Here is a 20,587-nt window from a genome sequence, read left to right as displayed (position 1 = left end):
TGTTTTCAAATTTTTAGAATTCACCATTTACAGTATTTGATAGAAAAAAAATCCAATCCAAGCACACGGTTTGCATTTACACTCAAGTAGTAACAGTTAAGGCACAACGTATTAGTGGAAATGTCCCACAACAACAGCACACCGCCCAGTCGCATGGATCCAACGTTGAGTGATTTTACTTTACTGATTTCTCTTCCTTTTTTTTAATTTTTTCTTGTGTTTGTTGGTCTTAATGTGGTGACACCTCACAAGTAAATCTACAAAGACTAGTTTAAGTACAGTACATCTTCAGTTCTTGACGGGGAAGTCTGAAGTCTCTACACCTGTACATGCTACATGAGCATTACATCCTGAACACTCCAAAGCGCGTCTTCTTCGTTGGTGCATTCAGCGCTGCACTGAGGCTCAGTCCCAAAACTATACGAGTGTCAGCAGGATCAATAATGCCGTCATCCCACAGTCTGTAAGGAAAGGAAAGTGCATCATGTTAATAACGAGCACATTACACCTCACTCATCTGATGCTTCGTGCCGTACTTGACTTGTGCAGGTCCGTTCATACAAGTTTGTGTTCATCTCGCTCAATGACTGCCTCACTCATCTTCTGAGCAAGCTCATGTTTTCCATCATCATCAAAGGTTAAAAATATCTTTTCTATTTCTCCCTCCTCTGAAAAAACACTTCACAAATGCTTTGATCCTTTACTTATTCTTACAGGTTTCCCATATCTAAGTGCATGGACAGCCAGGGAGACATTTTTCTTCTAAGCGTCTTTAACGGGAGATCGATTGGTGGTCATTAGAGACAAATTCTGTTGTCTCAGTGGAGTCATCAACAGTTTTGATCCTCCTTCTTTGCAAAAGACATCTGCAACTTACTAATCCTTCTTGACCTGTACTCAATTTAAAACAGTACAAAGCCAATATGTTTGTCTGACCTCATCAATGTTTTGTAAATATCTGCTTATTCTGAATTTGATGCAGCAACGCATTTCAAACTAGTTGGGACAGGAGCAACTAAGGACTGGGAAAGATGTGGAAAGCTCCAAAAACACCTGTTTGGATCATTCCACAGGTAAACAGGTTGATTGGTAACAGGTGATAGTATCATGATTGGGGATGAAAGGGCCTTCCTGGAAAGGCTCAGTCGGTCATAAGCAAGGATGGAGAGAGGTTCACCACTTTGTGAACACATGATTGTATAAAGGAGATTACTGCATGGATTCGGAAAAACTTTAAAACTGTTGTAACTAAACACTGTTTGTTCAGAAATGACTGCATTCTGTCTTTATTTAGATTTTACACAGCGTACCAACTCTTTTGGAATCAGGGTCGTATCACCTCTACAATAAATGTGTTATTAGCTTCTATTCAGAGTCATCTGCAGGATCATGGCTGGCATCAAACATCTAACACATTTAATCCATTTAAAATCCTTTTTGATCGCATGAGCTTCGTGAATCCTGATGATTCTCCATGTATTTTATCAAACTCAGTGTAAGTGTTTGTTCTATGTTTTGTGCTCTGTGTTAGCCAGGATACTTTTGTTGAATAAATCTTCCTAATTTTAATATTTGACTTGTCTCCCGGCACTGCAACAAATACACACACGTTTCCACCATATGGTGCATATTTTTTCTCCATCATCTGATGTGTGCTCTGCTCACATACATGGTAAATAATAGCCCGCAGGGCTAAATGAAAAGCAAAACTGGCTCATACTAGCAGCACAACAGGACATCTAATGGAGACGAAATACACTTGAAACACATCGCAGCATCACTCCTCATGCATGAGGAGTCTTTGTTGTGGTTCCTCAGTGCTTGGAAAAGCAGGATCAGGTGAATTATTGAAACGATTTAAAAATAAATTAGAGGTGCAGGCTGATGGCCTGTTGGTCATCCACCTCTGCACAGTTTTGTTATTCCAAAAAGAAGATTTTCTCAGCAATAGTGTTAAACTTTATACATTGAGTCAGTGCATCATTTTATCCCACGCTGCCTGAGACGTACAGGTTGATGTGTCAAACCTCACCTGGCACTGGAGTAGTATGGACTGCCTTCCTCTTCAAACCGCCGCACTATTGGTTCCTTCATGGCAGCCTCCTGCTCTGCTGTGAACTGCGAATAAATTGTTATATTAAAAAAGAATTGAATTGGAATTGGTGCTGTAGGTTTGCCGAAGGTAACTGCTGAAATGAAAAAAAAAAAAATAAATACCGTCATGTGCACCTGAGCAGAGTGAAAGTTTTTGGACGTTCAAAGCTTCTAATGAGGTTTTCGAATGACGCTACCAATGTCATCATATTTAATGATGTCTTCATTCTAAAATAAAAATCAATAAAATCCTCGAACAAAATCCTCACTTTGAATAAAGTTGAGCAGTCTTTTTTTAATCAGAAATCTTTAATGAATATAACACGTCAGTTCCGTCAGTAGAAACACATGCAGGCAGCAGGCTAATACAATAAAGGCATGAAATAATGATGAAGTAATAATTGTGCCTTTAGGCTTACTGCTGCTGCACCGCCCCGTTAAATCAGGAGTGTGCCTCCCTTTGTGTTCAGAAAGAACGAGAGCAAACCGTTTTTTGAAAGTGGAAAAAGTTGTTTTTCAAAGATTAAACGCCAACAAACGTGGACCGAAGTGGAAGATTTTGTTAGATAAAATAATGTGAATTTTGGAAACTATTTTTAACTTTTGGACTTTACAACCCTCTGGATTTACTGTAAATTGGATCACACGAATCGGAAATAATCCCACACAGCCACAGGACTCTAATTCTACAAACAGTATAATTCTAGTAATATTAGAGCAGCCTAATCTTTGTCTGCAACCGAGCAGAAATATCAGGTTTAAACAGAACGAACAGACATGCAGGAAAAAAAGCTGCAGCATTCAAATGTTGATTCAGAATTCGAAAAGTCAACGTTTTGAATTAAGTTCTGAACTATTCGGTAAAGCCCTGGTGAAAAGTAAAGCTGAGAGTACACAGCCATTTCATTTGTCAAGGAGTTAGTTTCCCTGGCTAGAAAACACTCAGGCAATCCCTGTGAGAAGAACAAAAATAATGAAAACATCGAGTCGATGCTGTAAAGCTTTTCACTGCTTTTAGTCTATCTTCATTCACACAAATGGAGTGAGCTACTGCAAATATTAGAAACGCCTCTCAATATAAAACATGACCCTTCAACAACACAAACTACAGCCTCCAAAATAGCCATTAAGTTGAATAAACACCTCTCTGAAACAGTTTCAACAAGACCTGAGCATTATAACCTTCATGACACTTTGATTCATTGCAGGTCTGTTGTATCAGACAGCATCAAACAAATGAGTTTCAGCTTGGAGGACTGAATAAACTGCACACTGTACGTGGGTTAAAGACACAGTGAAACAGAAAATACACTTTCCAAGTTTTAATTCCGTGTCGTTGTATAGTCTGTTATCTCTTGTTATATGGCAAACACACGTCACAAAAAATCCTTTTGGAGTATTTTCAAATCAAAAACCCTCTAATTTTTCTTCCCGTACGAGCAATAATCCTAATGACTTATGTTGAGCACGGTGTATCCATACTAAGGCTGTCAGTTTAACGCGTTAATTAGATTAATTAATTACACTGCAAATTAACGCGCTATAAAAATTAACACAATTAATCATGAGTGGCAAGTCAATGCGCAAGCATTTTAAATTTGGCCCTTTGAGTGACCCGTAGGCTGCAGTGGCAGGTCGCATCCTACCTGCGCCACTAGTCAAAAGCAGGGTGACAACAGACATGGATGCGACACCGGAGAGCGAGGCAAGCCTACTTGGACCTTTGAACGGCAAGTTTATTTATAAAAAGAACAAAGACGGGACTATTAACAAGAACGCAGTGATTTGTACCTTGTGTAAAAAAGAATTTTCCTATCACCGTAGCAGCTCCAGCCTGAATTATCATTTAAACGCTAAACATGTAGTTGCTGCTAGTGCCGCTAGTGCTACCGTGAGCTCACTCCGCCAACCCATACTTGCTGAGTTAGGAAAACGAATGAGCAAAGCCACGACAGAAAAACTGACAAACTCAATCGCAAAGTGGGTTGCTGCTGATTGCAGGCCGATTTCAATCGTGGAAGACGAGGGCCTAAAAGAGGCGTTTCAGATGGCGTCATCTGACTCTAATTTCCAGCTACCGTCGAGAACTACAGTGATGAAAAGAATTCACCAGCTGTAATGTGAATGTCAGTGAATTGTAATGTCCTAGAATTCAAATTCTTTATTTGGGGACCTTTAGCAGATATGAGATTAAAATGCGATTAATTAGATTAATTAATTACAAATCCTGTAATTAATTAGATTAATTTTTTTAATCGCCTGACAGCATTAATCCATACATTTATCCAATCCAAATGTGATCTGGGGCAACAAGCTGACCCTTCCAATTACATAAAGCCACATGTCCTGAGCAGCTTGTGGGTCACAGCAGCCAGAAGAGTGACATCGTGGATCAGATGTGTGAGTAAAAACTGCAAAACTGAGGTCTTATCTATCAATTTCTCCCCCATCCATCATCTCTATAACATGGGTGACGGGGGTGTGGGTGGAGACCGACAGTCCTCAACAGCTCTGTATCTTCCTGCGTATGTCACGTTACAGAAGATAAAGATGCTCTAGCTGCCGTTTTACTGTGACTTTAAGCCTGGTTGATGTAATGGCAGAAGAAGAGTGAAAGGACTTATCTACTTTCTAAATTTTGTTCTGTTGTTCTGCACAGTACCGCTGGCTACATCTCCAAAAACGATCACTTCAGCTGTGAATACAAGTACATTTAAAATTTATTGAAGAGTTAACTAAGATAGTAAAACAAAGTATAGCCTTAAAAACACTTGATAGGTAGCAAAAAGTAACCATTAAATCCTGAGTGAAACGCCTGCCATCAGGGCCTTGATGTGAGGTGTCGTTCTGAAACTATTAATGCACTCTTAATACACCCATTACAGCATACCTGACACAATTTAATTACAGCCATTTGATGACTGCACTGATGAGCACAAGACATCACTGCAACACTTAACACTGATGTAATTCTATCCTTGTATGAGTGCCATATCAAACCACTGCTGAAAGAAAAGTGTCTTTCATAGCGTTTATGATTTTGGCAGCAAATCCACAAAAGCTAATTTAGGCCTTTGCAGTGAAGCGCAGACGGGGTGATTAATGTGAATCATTACCTCCTTTCCCTCGCGTGCCCTCTGATCCTTGGTGATGGTGGCCAGTACAGTGGCTGCCTGCTCACCGCCCATTACGGAGATCCGGGAATTTGGCCACATATACAGGAATCGAGGGCTGTGGGAGGAAGAAAGGAAGTGCCGATTGGCCTGTGTTTGCTGAGGCAGATTTTACAGGTAAACTGGAAAACTTACAAGACCAAAACAAAAACCAAAAAATGCATTAATGAAGATCAACGCTTTTCTAATAGTCTAATAATGTGATGACAACTATGAAACATGATTTATGAAAGCTCAGGTTGGCGAAAGGTACCATGTGGGTCGTACTAAATAATTCAAAAAGTCCAACAAAAGGTGAGGCGCTGCACATATTTTCCAAAATGCTAAATCACCAGTGCTTCTTTAAATGTTACAAGAGAATGCTTGCCTTCTAAATGTATTCAAATGAAGGGGGAAAAAAGAGAGAGGCGAGTGAGACATGACGAGTTTCATTTCATTTCATTCAGCCCTTCAGTTGGATGGTAGCTTGTGTCTGGACTGTTCCAACAATTTATGCTAATTTGACTATTTTCTAATGAAAGGTATGAGAGTGCACACAACACAGACGGAGATATTCAAGCAGATTTTACACATCAAAGTCTGTTCACAGGTCTTGAGGAGAATTACTGCATGTGTGGGAGAATTTGCATGAAGTCTTTTGTGGCTCCACCTCATTTGAGGCAGTAATGGGCAGCGCTGAAGACCACAGGTTTGAAACTGGAAATCAGTGGAGTCCATCCTGTGAATCCATGTCTTATTCCTCGGATTATGCACTGTCGGGAGACATTACCTAAAGTAGATAATGAACTCACGAAGTGTTTGCCTGTGTCAGGAAACTCTAATTAAAATGGAGGTTTTTGCATTGTTTGTTGCATTGAAAAGGTCCGAAAGCTTCTTTTTGTAAAAATCTCTGATGCATATCACTCCACACACTGAACAGCGCGCACAGTGTATTCTGCACACTTGTGTCAATTAAGTACTAACAACTCAGACGCAGCTAATGAGCAGATTTATGGAACAGGTCTTGGTCAGGCTTCTATTTATTATGCTGCTGGTGCAGTCTTTTCATCCAACACAGACCACTCAGAAACTTCATCGCACCTGTAGGCTCTGCCACACATGCCATAGTTTCCTGCGCCATAGGAGCCGCCAATGATAACAGTAATCTTGGGCACATTGGCACAGGCTACTGCAGTCACCATCTTGGCTCCATCCTTGGCAATTCCTCCTGCTTCGTACTCTCTACCCACCATGAAGCCTAAGACGGGGATGTAGGGGAGAGAGGGCACATAAAAACTGGGTTGACTTTGTGTGTTGTCACCTCAAGGGACACCTTCTACTGTTACAGATAATTGATCAGTGGGATATTATCACTCTGCAGTAAACAGTGACAAGTTTATATTAAATACAGGGTTTAATAGGTGCCTACGCTCCCATTAAAAGCCACTCATTGACATGATATTTTCACTTATTTAAGTAGTCAAAGAATAATAAATACCCTTTATTATTCTGCTGCCTCTGAATTGAGGTGATGGAGTAATAAAAAGCGAAAATAAAAGCACCAGAGCTGAACAGAATCTCAGATGTCAATAATCCCCACTGACCTGTTATGTTTTGGAGGAAAACAAGTGGAATGTTTCGTTGGCAGCATAACTCAATGAAATGCGTCCCCTGAAAAGAAATTCAAATATTCAGTTAATTTAGCGTATTCTCACTGTGACAGAAAAAAAAACAGACGTACCATCTTAAAATAAAATGATGGGATGCTAATGACTTATTTTTCTCGGCACCTTGAGATATTAAAAATGAGGTGAGTCATCCTGGAGAAGCACTGTTGATATTTCCATCTCTTCACAATGCGACTGCATATCAGCGTCCCAGATTTACACCCCATCTCCCCTCCCCCTCCCCTTGTCCTGTGCAGGAGCACAGACACCGCCTGCTGCTGATTGGCTGGAACCGAGTTTCGTGACTGGGTCCAAGCCACTTTGTTTGTTTCCCCATTTACAGAGCCAGTGCTGAATCTGACATACAGTGAATATCAACAATCTTTCTCCAGATTTCACCCCACGTTTTCCAGAAATAAAACCGGCAATAAAACCGGCAAATGTAACACCAAGAGAGAGCTGCACACACATGTGGTATAGAATATAACCAAAGCACGCAAGTGTACATCAGGGTGGGAAATTAGCACCAACTACCACTCCAATGCTGGAGTGGTGGAAAATATGAAAGTGGCTGATAGATTTCAGAGACAAAATAAGGACTAACTGCTGGAAACTGGAGAAGCTGGATGCTGAACACACATTGACGACCGCATCATGTTCATCAAATCATTTGTTCTGCGCATCTGTGAGCAGTCAGCCTCACCTTTGCCTTCACCTGAGTCGAGACCACTCTGAACCAAAATTTATGAACTTAGGAGGACGGTCATCGTGCTTCACACTGACTTAAAGATTTTACTTGGAATATGAAGGAGCTGAACGGCCTTCAGCCTTGCCAGAAAAGTACCCTGCACAACACTGAGCTGCCAGAGGCTCTTGCAGAGGAAAACAAGCACAAAAGACTCCTAACGGCACGGAAAAATCTCATTTCCATAGACTTTGTATTGCTGAATTACTCAGGTGTTTTCTTTATTTTGGCAGTTACCTCTGCTGGCTTTCTTTCAGTGGAGCATCCCGCCTCGCATCGCAAAGTGTAAACAGAAGTTGGAGACAGTGTGAAAGACAGCTGCGTATTAGAAACTGTCACTTGGTGAAAAACGATCCATCAGTTTGCTCCCAAATGTGCGTTCAACAACAGATATCTAATCTTTTTCTGTTCCCTTTCACAGACACCTGGGGAAAGGCTTGAACAATAAAACTGTTAGAATAATGGAAGTCCGGGCTTGTCTTAAGTGATGACAGCATGTCTCAAAAACATGTCTCTAAATGCAGGTGCGGTATTGATTTTTCTTGGATATGCTCTCTGAGCATGTCTGTTCCACATCTGTGTCTGTCTGAAGCACGGCATCGGTCCCTCTCGACAGTAATTACACTGATGAGATACCCAATTCTCCTACTGTCATATTGAGACCTCACAGAATAAATGAATCAAAGAAACCCTCTTCTTTCAGGTCAAGCTTGTAATCGAATTCAAAATGTGTTTGAAAAACGTATTAGTCTATAATCACAAATTCTGCTCCTCATCTTTCTTAAGTCTGCGTAAAGTTCAGCTCTGTTCGCAGCAGATTGGCTCGCAAATTAAGTGAATTATATTGAATGAAAATCATGATTGTCTCTTGTCCATGGTCTCTAAATGCTATGTTATTACAATGCAACTTGTCAGAGTACTCATGAGGAGGCCCAGAGAAGTATAATTTGAGAGCTTATTGTGCGAGAGAAACTCGGCGCCTTGACTGTGAAAGGTCAGTGCAAAAACCATCTACGAAGACTAAAGCTCCCTCCAGAGAGAAATATTGGTCGTCAGCAAATCTCTGCTGGAACACTGTGTTTCAACATTGTGTCAAAGTCCTTGATATTTGAGAGACTTGAGAGACACGCTGACGGCACAATGCTTACTCCTTTGAAAATTCAACATGATTGTGAGGTTTAGCTCTTCACGCTGAACATAGGCGTCGTCTGTCTGTTCAATACCACAGCATCGAAGCTGGACCGCGAGACTGAACGTTTTGTGAAGGCAGGGGAAGATTTCAGGTTTTCTATTAACACTGTGGAGATACTCTGAACAGACTTTAGAGAACACTCACTTTCACCGCGTCAGTCATCGCTGGGAACAAATGATATTTACCTTCTTTGCAGACTCTGAAAACAGGACTCCGTTGTTGCCAATGATTCCGACAGGGTAACCAAATATTCTCGCAAATCCTGAACAGGTACATATTGAAAGTCAAACAGTAAGGTCGGTGGATTCAATGAGGCAAAAAGCTGAATTCTCTGGGGTTTAGAAATGGAAAAATTAATTCACATACCTGTGACAAGTGTGTCTCCATAGAAAGCCTTGAACTCGTCAAATTTGCTGCCATCTACAACTCTGGCGATGACCTGCAATCAAATGAAGAGAAGAAAGCTGTAAAAGACAGTAACGCAGAAAACGGACGAGACAAGTTTACAATGCTTTCTACACAGAGCAAAGCCAGTGATATTGTACATTTTTGTTATTGTCAACAAAACCAAAGCCCCAGGTCCACTCACTCACTGAAGATGAACTTTTTTAGTCTCTTTTTAAAAGGAAACTTCTTAAAAAAGCTGAACACTGTAGGCAAATCAAAACTTATTCAAACAAGAGCAAACAGTGCATTTTGTCGGGGTTTTCAGCCATGGAATTGGTGGTAGTGATTAGTGAGTACACAGGGTATCAGGCCTGTTAATGGGATCAATGCATTGTTGGTTTTGGTCTTCTCATTAGAAGAACAATATATATTATCTCCAGACTGGCACCTTAGACATTTCAATTATCAATCACTCAAGTGATATAATGGTGCCATGTGTTGAAAAGCCCATTACAGCTGCAAACCTCCTGTAAAGAGGGAGCAGCCCGTTGATCTTTCTTCCTAAATGGACTGCCAATACTGTTCAACACTACAAACAGTCTGACATCTCTTGAGTTAGCAGTAATTCTTGCTCCTGGGTTTACATCAAGAATCAAAGGCACAGGCTTTAAACTTAATGAGAACATCTGGCAAGCTGTGCCAGGGAGAGCAAAACGAAGTGATTGATGCAGGCCGTCCATTATCGACAGAGCTCCCACTAGAGACCTGACAGTTGTTTATTCTGAACCTGTAAAAACCAGGTTTATTCGTATTATTCATAAATCTCAAGAATGAATCAGGAGTGCAAAATGTGTCTGTGCTCCATAAATCGTGTTTTCTGACAGTAATGCTACAATAAATCGATTGAATTAATGACAATTATATCTGAGTGGCTGTGTGAGTGCAGCTAAGGAAAGATCTTTAATTGACCATTATGTGGCCCCATGTAGGAGCTTCTCAAGTGTTTAATGATTTCAAACGTCGCTCACACCACCAGAACAAAAAACCCCACATTTAACAAAGCTTGCATCATTTAGTCGAAAAGATCGACATCAGAGTGTTGCTATGTTCACGTAACTTGTGGAAATGTAGAGTACCCCTTTGAACCGACATACAGGAAATTGGACAAATACCTCTCTGACATCAAAGTTGCGTTTCAAGTTATCTCCCACTATGCCATAGAGTTCATCTGTAGGGTAGAGAGGGGCTTCAACAGGCTCTGTGGTGACCTGAAAGACACCGCCATTATTAAATTATTATCACAGACTCCACATTGACACAAAGCACTGACAGCTTAACTTGGCAGACTATTAAAAGGTGATTGTTGCTGACTGTTTTCAGTGGACTCACCTCAATATTCTTCCTATAGTTCAGGCTTCTCACTGCCTTTCTGGCTAAATGGAGCGCGTGGTTATCGTCTAAAGCGTAGTGGTCTGTCACGCCGGATTTTCTGAAAAATAAGCGACAAATAACAAATTATAACAGCACATGAATCATTACTTTTAAACAATAACACTGCTACAGTCATGTGTTCATCAATGTCAATGAAATAGTTATATTTCCAGATTTTTTCATTTTCCCCCAAAATGACAGTATTTAAATCACTACTGAAATATTTTGTTTTGCTGTGTTCTGAAAATAAGGAGATCTATGGAAAGAGAAAGACAATTGACTGAAAGTGTGACGACTCCAAACCACACACTTATTTAAAAGGAAAATGTTTTGATCACAGGACGGGTGTGCGTACGTCACAAACATTTTGAGCTGAAGAAAACGCGACTTGTATTTTTTTTTTTTTCCCCATCAGCTATGATTTCCAACAGCCTGTATAATTAAACTCCTCCTAACATGAGCAGAACAATATGCAAAAGAAAAAAAAATTAGCTTATTTTGACAGATGTTGCAATTATGCTGAGTTATGATTTTAGCAATGACAATGTGAGTCCTCTACACACACACACATATATATTATATATATATGGTTATTTTGTTTTGTTTTCTTCCACTGCCTTCTGTCAAGCATGTTCCCTTACCTCAGAAAAATCAGATTTGCAGGCCGGGCATCTCTGCAGCACCACAAAGCTCCATTTATAACGGTACGTTGTGACACATTTCACCTTTATCAAAATGCTGCAGCTTCTGTGATTTGAATATTGCACTTGGCCATTTTGTGATTTTGATCATATGTTGATTAATTGTTCTGCCCTGAACAAATCCCACCTACAGTATTGTCTGTGACATTACACTGTTCAAGGAGGAGATCAATCTGCCTCCCATGTAAAACCAGCTTGTAAATGGACACCACTGGAAAATAAATGTACCATATTTCATATCACAGGTTATGAAAAACACCCCAAAGAGTCATGTTTTTCCAAGAATGTTGATCAAACTCTGAGGGACTTGTCTATATAACATGATTCATATGGACAACATCCTTATGATTTCCCTCTAAAAGCAGAAACATGAGATGAAAAGCGCACACATGCAGCATAATGACAAATACTGTTATTGCATACTTGCAGTGAAGATCAGCACCACCGAGGTCCTCTGCAGAAACCTCTTCTCCAGTGGCAGCTTTGACCTGTGAGCACAAAGTCCCAGAGACTCTTAAACAGAAACAACAAACACAATATCAACAGACTCTGCTACCTGTTTGTCACTATGTGCTGCACAGCTTGGATTAAATCACATGCAATTAGTTAATTATTTCCCGTGCTTAATGAATGATGTCAGCCCGGTCTATGAACCGACAATCCACAAGGAGCCAACAGGATGCTTCAACTTTCACTCTATTCTTATACAATTCATACAACAACAACGAAAATTTGACCAACCAATGGGGGCCCTCCCAAGAAGATGGTTCCTTGCTTCCGCACGATGATGCTCTCGTCTGCCATGGCAGGTACATACGCTCCTCCAGCAGTGCAGGAGCCCATCACAACAGCAATCTGAAAGGGTCGAGAAACAGAATAAGTCTAATATTAACAAAGGACATCCAAATGTTCTGATATCTACGAGTGTAATACCAGCACAGGATAAATTATGAAGCCCATTTCCTCTAAAGGACGACTTCAAGAAAGGTTGTAGCTTCACATCCAGGAGGAACTCAGATTCAGTACTGATTTTACACTGAACCACGGCCCTGTCCGTATGAGCCCTTTTCAATTAAGTTTTGAATTATGAATGCAATTGATAACAATGCAATGGGCACTGGAACCTTAGACTCGAAAATTTGTTATACAGCAATCTAGTGGTGAAACTAGAAAAAAAAAAGGAAGAAATAAGACCATAAGAAAAAAGCCATATATAATATATCATTTCAATCACTAGGAGAGACATTATTAGAGTGAAATAATGGGTATTTAGTTTGGTGAAGGTGTATGAATATATTCAGCTGTGTTTATCACCCCTGGGTCCACTGCAGAGATATGAGTGCAAGACCTGACTTCTCTCCAGCAGCCTTCACATTTATCAGCTCTCACACAATCTGACTGGTCTTTGTTTTGCCTCTAAACACAAGGATGTCTCTTCTTCAGCAGTCAATAGCAAGATGGATTTCAGTTGCCAGCAGACAATGAAAAGATGAATAACCTACAGCAGTGCAGTTCATTTAAAATTACCATCTCTGCTCTCTCTGGTGTAATTTCTCAGACAACCCTTTCAGCCTCTAAACTGATCCATGAACCAGAGCAAAGTCAAGTCAAATAAAACAAATAAACCATCCAGGAAAACTGCAATTGGCTACGGTGAAAGAAAATTATGAAGCCGAGTCTCAGCTGTTCAACATGTGAATTAAAATGTTATCAACCAAACAAACAGCATCACCTGTGCTATTCCCTCTGAAGACAGCCGGGCCTGGTTGTAGAAAATGCGTCCAAAGTGATCTCTGTCTGGGAAGACATCGGCCTGTCTGGGTAGATTGGCCCCTCCAGAATCCACTAAAGGAGTCAAGAACATGAGAATATTTATAGATCTTAGTGACTGTTGTTCACGTCTAGCCTCTGGCTGCATTATAGACACACAGTCTCCACTTTTATGATGAAGTGTAGCCTGAAAGCCTCAACCAGGACTTCTGGGATGTCTCAAGTCTACATCGACAAAAAAAAAAAACAACCATTAGGATTTTTCCCATAGGGCGTTTTGACATTGGAAACACTGCAGAGGAGACCTGGCTGACCAAGCTACTGAATCTAATAAATCATTGTGAAAATACAGCTTCTAGCATGCTCAGTTTCTACTGGCTGAGACACAATATTTCTCTTCGTCTCCAGCATGATGTTCAGTTACATGTTAAATTCTGGTGGTGAAATTATTAATCAGGGCTTCTCAAAGTCCAGACCTTGGTCTGCATCTGGACCAGATGGCGAGTCAGTCTGGACTCAGCCCTTACCGTCTGTAACGAACAGGCTGCAGCACATTATGAAGAGTAATGTTTCCTAAATAAAAATACATTTTCCACTGATCAATACGCTGAATATTCAGCGTGGCTACAGATCATTCACAGTGATCCTGTCCCCAGATAAACGCGGTTTTAATGCGCCTTATTTCCCTATCATTGACATCGTTGTCATGGCGACGTTAACACAGGAGCGAGTGTTGTGTTGCTGCTACTGAGTTCACACATTAACATTACACTGAAGAATCTGCTATCAGCTCCTGAACTGCAGACACAGAATGTGCCTCATTTTCTCTAATACACAATTTCTACAACTAGCGTGAATGTGGTTGTAAGAAAATGTCAGAAATAAATACGGACTGACTGCCTGAGCCTTGTCTGCCTCGGTTTCATGTTTAAAGTTAATTCGCTGGTTACATTTTGTTATCGCGATTCGTTCCAGACCTCTGACCTTGAATAATCAGATGCAAACCCTGCTTTGAATTATTTTCCCTTTTTGTATGTAGGTTATTTGCTTTGCCAAACACTTACAAATAGAGACAAACTCACCCAAGTAAATGCACGGCAGGTGGTTCTGCTGTGCTATTTCTTGTGCGCGAAGGTGTTTCTTCACTGTAACGGGGTAGTATGTCCCTCCTTTGACAGTGGCATCATTTGCAACAATAACACATTCCACCCTATGAGAAATAAAAAAACTTTGTCAGGAGCCCCTGGAGTACTACAGTGAAATCTCATTAGAAATTAAACAAAATTAGCTAATTATAAGCCACAAAGATGACATTAACATTCCATGAAATTTAATCTTGTAGTTTTGTTTTTAACAGAAATATCTGCTCTAATCCAAACACAAGTACCTACGATCTCACACTGCGACACATTAACGGGTGAACACGAAACAGCGCTTACCCTGAAACTCGCCCAATCCCAGTGAGTATGCCGCCTGCTGGGACTTCCTCTTTTCCGTACAACTCATATGCTGCAAACTGAGAGAATTCCAAGAAAGGGGTCCTGCAAGAAAACCAAGTTGTAAAAAAAAGCATGATGTATGGCCTGATGGTGGATTATTTTTGGAGTCTACAGCTAACAGTAAGACAACAATGCTATTGTCCTTCCCCTGTTTTCAATCAACAGGGGAGTGTGGACAGCCTCAGACATGAGAACTACCTGCGCTATAGTTTGTCTAATGACGTCAAACCAGAGCACAACAAATCTAATGCATCCGGTCTGCTGGTTATGAGTCAGCCATGACTAAGTCAAAATCAAAGATGGCAGTAGGTGATTCTACCCTGGATCCAGCAGTCTGTCTATTCGCTCTCTGGGCAGGAGTTTCCCACGAGAAGTGTGAAGTCTTCGGGCTTTTTCTCCTCCACCTGGATTAACGAATGAAAATAAAAAGCACGTCACAAACAATCTGCCAACACTTTGGAGAGTCCAGTGTTGAGTTTCACCTGATTAGCATGTGTACGATACACATTCAGTGTGTGTGTGCACTACTTTATTGTATCAACAGTCATGAAACTCACAGTACTTATACATTCGAAGTTAGGTGAGTATCAGCAGTGATATATCTACAGTAAATAAAAGTGTGACTAGCACACAGTGTAACTTTCAGGTTGCATATTCACATGTGAGAGCAGGCCCTTAAAACCTTAATGTGCACAGTTGGACCCGGAGCAGTTTTCCGAGAACAGATAGGGATAATTAAGGGTGTTTTATCAGCATTCTCATCACTCAGACTGCCTGAACTCGGACACTCATTTGCAATGCTGGTAGTGATGAATCTAACTTCAGTGTAGTGTGCAATCAGTCATGTGCTCACACCTACCCAATTTAATCTTCTCTGTCCGCTTTTTCAGCTCGTCAACAAGAGCTTGCATTCGATCATAATTCTCCTGAAAAACAACAACAAGATATTTGTTTTGTTTGTCTATACGTGATTTCTGCTGATGTGGCTAACACAGCAGCACATTAAGAAACTGATGACAGAGTAACTTAATCCAAACAAAATGTCAATGTCACATATATATAAACCTAAGAAGCCTCGGAGGCTTTGATCAACAAAACAGTGAAATGAGAATCATTTATATTGTTAATGGCAGCACTATATAATTAATGATTCAATCAGCCCAAACAATATGCCTCACGATCAGTTCTTTCAAATACAAAGTAAAGTGACCACCTACTCACCAACCAGATGGAAAGACATTACATGTAAAATCAGGGCCTTTCATTGAAACTTTAACTGAAAATGTTCGCCCGCAATAACACCCAATCATCGTCTGAGTGAGCGAGTTTTTCTCCACCATTAGGAAATAGGACAAGTTATGATTATGGAGCTAATTAAATTGTTAAAGTCACCTCTTAGACCATTTGCAATAAAGAAGTTTACTACTCCCTCAATGCTCTTTCATCAAACTGCATTTGTCAAGAGGAAATGAAAAGGGTCAAGAACAAAGGTGCTATAACACTGTATTAATGTGGGACACGATCACTTAATAGACATAGTAGTAGTACAAATGTGTCTGTGGTGCCATCAAGTGACATGTTTTGGTGTTGCATCAGTTGGTTGCTGAACGTGGACACTATGAACCAGCAGTGACACTGATGCGCCTGATGATTCAGATGGTGAAACAGTTTCTTCAGTCTAACTCTAAAGCATTAAAACCTCAAACATGAATAAAAACAGTAACCCTAATTTGCATTTTCTTCAACCTTGACTCCGTTTTAATGATGTTTGAGTTGCGAGTTATACTGACAGCTGACTGCACATTTTCAGAGGTTACAGGTGAACAACAGGTGTTGTTCATGGTAGATTCAGTCGTTTGTGCACTTCACTTCTTCTTACGTATTGTACTGTTTGTACCTTCTGTCACTGAGTAACGTTACCACTATTGTAATCTCTATCTACATATATACAGATATACTGTATATAGCAGCAGTTATGGAAAGTTTCAGTTGTAAAAACGATGATTACTTGAGAGGTACAAATTGGGTCGAGGATGCATGCAAGGAAAGTGCGATTTCACTCCAGTAAACCGACTCATCTAATAATAAAAAACAACAACAAAAACAAAAAAAACAGCAGGACTATTCTTCTCCATCGGACAGAGCGTCGGACACTGGCCTGTTGTGACATGTGGAGCAAAGGCTAAGACAGCAAAGCAAACACCTGCAACCTGCTGTCAGGAAAAAAGAGCAATAACAGAAATATGTTTTGTCCAGGCTAATGTGATGATGCTTAGACCTTGGATGAGCGCAATGAAAGCTCAAGGTTTTGACCTCTTGCAGCCAGTAAAAATTAGCCTTTGTGTGGTTTAGGGACTAAATAAACTACTGTCTTAATGCTTGTCAACATTAGCTGACTTTAGCGTGATTTTATACTGGCCCGTCAGGTGTGCCACCCTCCCTGACTTGCTATTTAATTAAGTGACATTGGCAGCAAGTGGAAACGAAATCTTTTGGCTAGCTAGGATTAGCAGCAGGCTAGCATACCTGATATTCGGAAGATTGTTTGTCCGGCTGAGTGCCGAGTCGAGCTACTTTATCGGCGTAGTATGACCTTGTGCAAGCCAAAGGTAGATTCCTGCAACGGACCAACCACGGTCTGGCCGTCCGTAGAAGCATTTTGACGCTCACGTTTTTACGTTCAACTTACTAGCTTGCTAACTAACCTAGCACTGGTCTTCTTCTGTGGCTAATGTTAGTAGGAGTGACGCTCCATATCGCCACCTGCTGTTTAAGATAAGAGAAGCTATTCTGGATCCCTGGATGGAAATTCAGGTGTTGCAGAAGCACAAGGACAGAAATAAGTACAGACAATTAGAGAAAGCTAATAATTATTACAGTTATTAAAAAAAAATAATTAGAGGTATCTGAGACATAATTACGAGATCTGTTGAAACATTACATTGCACATTACACTGAAGAAACAGATTGCTATTTTTTAAATTTGTATCAATACAGTAAAATCATTAACAAAATAATATTATCTCAAGGCCCATTTACAAGCATTCTCTGTAGCTTAAAACTGCATCCCACAAACAAAGACCATAATGTGCCGGTCAAAGTAAAAAAAAAAAAAAAAAGTAAGCGGATCTTGGGTTAAGATTATTTTGTACAAACAAGAATGACCCCTCATGCTCAAGTGCGTCGTAAAATATAAACACTTTCTTGTCACTTACGAAAATGAATAAAAATAAAAATCAATATTGCTCCACAGCATAAATGTCATATGCATATGAAACAGATTTATTTTTATGTGAGAAACCATATGGTTTTCAACTTTGAATAATTAAAGGTGTTTTTAATGCATCTAATTTGTAAATTGCAGCATGTTTATGATTCATTTCATGCTTGAAATCCAAGATGCCAAGCAAGAGAAGACAGATCAGTTGTCAGATCCAGGCTGCCATCATGAGGATTTTATAAGCATTACACCCCCGAAATCGGGTCATAATTTGTGTGCATGTGTGAGGAACTATCTGTTTCAAAAACACTGTCTGTTGATCTGCACAAAGACAATCTAGAATATGAAAAAACAAACAAACAATTGACTGCATATGACCTTTATCTGAAGGCAGAGAGACTCTTACATTCAATCACAAGTGTCAGATAATGCGTAGCAGAAAATATATTGTTGAAACATGCTATAGTCACACTGAAACAGATGCAAAAAAGAGGCTTTATCTTGTTTAGAAATGGGAACTAAAGTTGGTTTTGAGTGGAAATCAAAGTTAGCCTAAAATCTTCAAAAAACATCCCTTCTGACCTGAGTGCTTTATTCGAGCTATAGTACATTTGGCAGAGTATAGACTGAAGAGCATTCAAACCAAGAGCTTTTAGTTCATTTAGTTTTAAGAGGCCGTTCTCCTCCAACGCTTCCACCCTATTCTATCAGCATACATAGAAATGTCCATGACCTCCACTCAAATGGCTGCTCCTGTTTTCTTAGGAAATATACAATCCTCCACTCTCCATGTGAACTCAAACCCTCTCACTCATGCAGCTCTCTCTACTTTGCCGTGACCCTTGAACCCTTCTCACTGCTGCAGCGCTGAAGTGACAGAATAGATGTAGAGGTATGAAAAGCCTCTTAAAAGTAAAAAAAAAAAAAAAGAGAGAGAGAGAGAAAGAAATTTAAAAATAAATAAAGTATTTTGATGACTGAGAGTGGAGTGCAGGAAAGTGGTTGAAAAGCACACCAGGGTTGGGTGCAAAAGAAAGGAAGAACAGGGTATCATTTGGCCATGAAATTGGTGGACACTCGCAGGGTCAGAGGAGGAATTTAGAGAAGTCTCCCAAAACATCAGGGAGTATCAGGGAGCCACTTTAGAGCATGTGCTCTATAGTGCTCTAAGGTATGCTCCTGTGTTTTATACATTGCTTGACACAGTGTTCCTTGGCCGTGTGGTTGTTCTCTCATGGTGAGAACAACCAGCCCATTTTACACAGCATGTATGAATCTCAAAGCTTCTTCAGCTTGAATTTAGACTGAATACATATTCAGCTGCATAATGTCAATACTTCTGTGGTACTGACTGACATGTGTCTGTTGCACTGTGTGTATCAGATGAAATTTGGCACTGAATATTAGGTCACATTTCTAATCTTGTTAACGTATTATTTGATCAGATTGTTCCATTTCCAATTAGAACATTTGGCAGTTTTAGAGAGGATGGAAAAGGATGGAAAAAGGTTTTGGGGATAAATATCTTTGTATTTCTCAAAGTAAAGTATGAAAAAATGATGTTTTAGTATCTGTTCCAAATCTCAGGTACAGTATTGTATTGGTACTAATTTGGGGGGGGGATGTAAACAATACAATAAGCTTGAGATGAATTCGAGTTAAAGGGGCCCTCCACCAATTTCACACATGGAGGGGAGTTTCCTCATCGTGGGCAGCGCAACTCAGCCTGTGGAAACTGCTGTTTGTTGTGTTTATAGCTCAAGAGGGAGCCTTCTAAAGTCTGTGAAAATATACTTGATGATGCCATCAGTGATCAAGGTTGGGCTTTGCAATGCAATACAATTTGTTAGCAGCTGAAGCATCTGTTACAAAACCGTGTACCAGACAGGAAGGCGCTAATGTAACACTACCTGCTTATATTGTGGGAAATTTGGGATGCAGCCCAAACTACAGACTAAAAGTGAGGAAATCTCAGCTTCTGTTGCACTGATAAACCAACTTTACAGAGGCGCAATAGAAAATCTTTAAGTTTTACTTCACTTTATCTAATGATACCCGTTTCAGCAGTTTTAATTGCTCTTTGGCTGAACTGTATGCACAAAGCAGCTTCTTCCATTCTTTCCCTTGTGCAATCCCTTGGTCAATGCTCAGATATCACCTAGCCCCTCACACACATATACACACACATTAATTCACTCACTCTCTTTCACACACATACACACAGACACAGACACACACACGTATACACAAACAGAGTGACTGATTCCTTGCGTGTCTTTATACAAGCTGAGCTGAAATCTCTCATCCTTTCCTTTAAGAAAAGAGATAATGATGCTCGATCCTCGGCTCAAAGATGTCATTAATGTGTGACACAGCCTTGAATGTCGGGTATCAAAGCGCCACAGAGTGCACCCCCATCCCGCCCACTGACAGGCACAATCTTGTTAATATGGCAGAGACATGAATTAATCATCAGTCCACCATAGGGCAAGAAATTGTTAGCAGCATCAGTTGTTGTGAGAAAAGTCCCTTTGAATCACTCAAAAGTATAAAGCTCCTTACAAATCTTTCATCTCATCAAATTTACTCCCCCAGATAAACTGATGGACCTGCTCCCTCATGCACCCTCATACAATCCCTTTCACAGATGTGATAGCGCTAGCGAGGTGAAAAATGGGAGAAATTAGTAAGTCAGAAATGACAAGGACAGATTTTTGTGAGTTCAGGTG

General features: G+C 40.3%; 1 protein-coding gene across 1 annotated transcript; it reads right to left on the bottom strand.

Annotated features, from left to right (window-relative positions):
- On the bottom strand, positions 1 to 17,371 carry mccc2 (methylcrotonyl-CoA carboxylase subunit 2). Its single transcript, XM_070963708.1, has 17 exons — positions 17,165 to 17,371; positions 15,498 to 15,564; positions 14,958 to 15,042; positions 14,579 to 14,680; positions 14,222 to 14,349; positions 13,102 to 13,214; positions 12,111 to 12,224; positions 11,793 to 11,857; positions 10,627 to 10,726; positions 10,410 to 10,505; positions 9,217 to 9,289; positions 9,036 to 9,112; positions 6,851 to 6,917; positions 6,348 to 6,504; positions 5,211 to 5,325; positions 2,033 to 2,118; positions 1 to 461 (listed from the first exon to the last, which is right to left on the bottom strand). Exons 1-17 carry the CDS (start codon positions 17,294 to 17,296, stop codon positions 344 to 346), a joined length of 1,695 nt encoding a protein of 564 aa, XP_070819809.1. The 5' UTR covers positions 17,297 to 17,371; the 3' UTR covers positions 1 to 343.
- Between the last annotated feature and the right edge of the window lie 3,216 nt (positions 17,372 to 20,587).

Source organism: Chaetodon trifascialis, chromosome 6 (assembly GCF_039877785.1).
Source record: "Chaetodon trifascialis isolate fChaTrf1 chromosome 6, fChaTrf1.hap1, whole genome shotgun sequence".
Lineage (NCBI taxonomy): Eukaryota > Metazoa > Chordata > Actinopteri > Chaetodontiformes > Chaetodontidae > Chaetodon > Chaetodon trifascialis.
The sequence above is the reverse complement of the archived record's forward strand: the minus strand, read 5'-3'. Positions and strand labels throughout refer to the sequence as shown.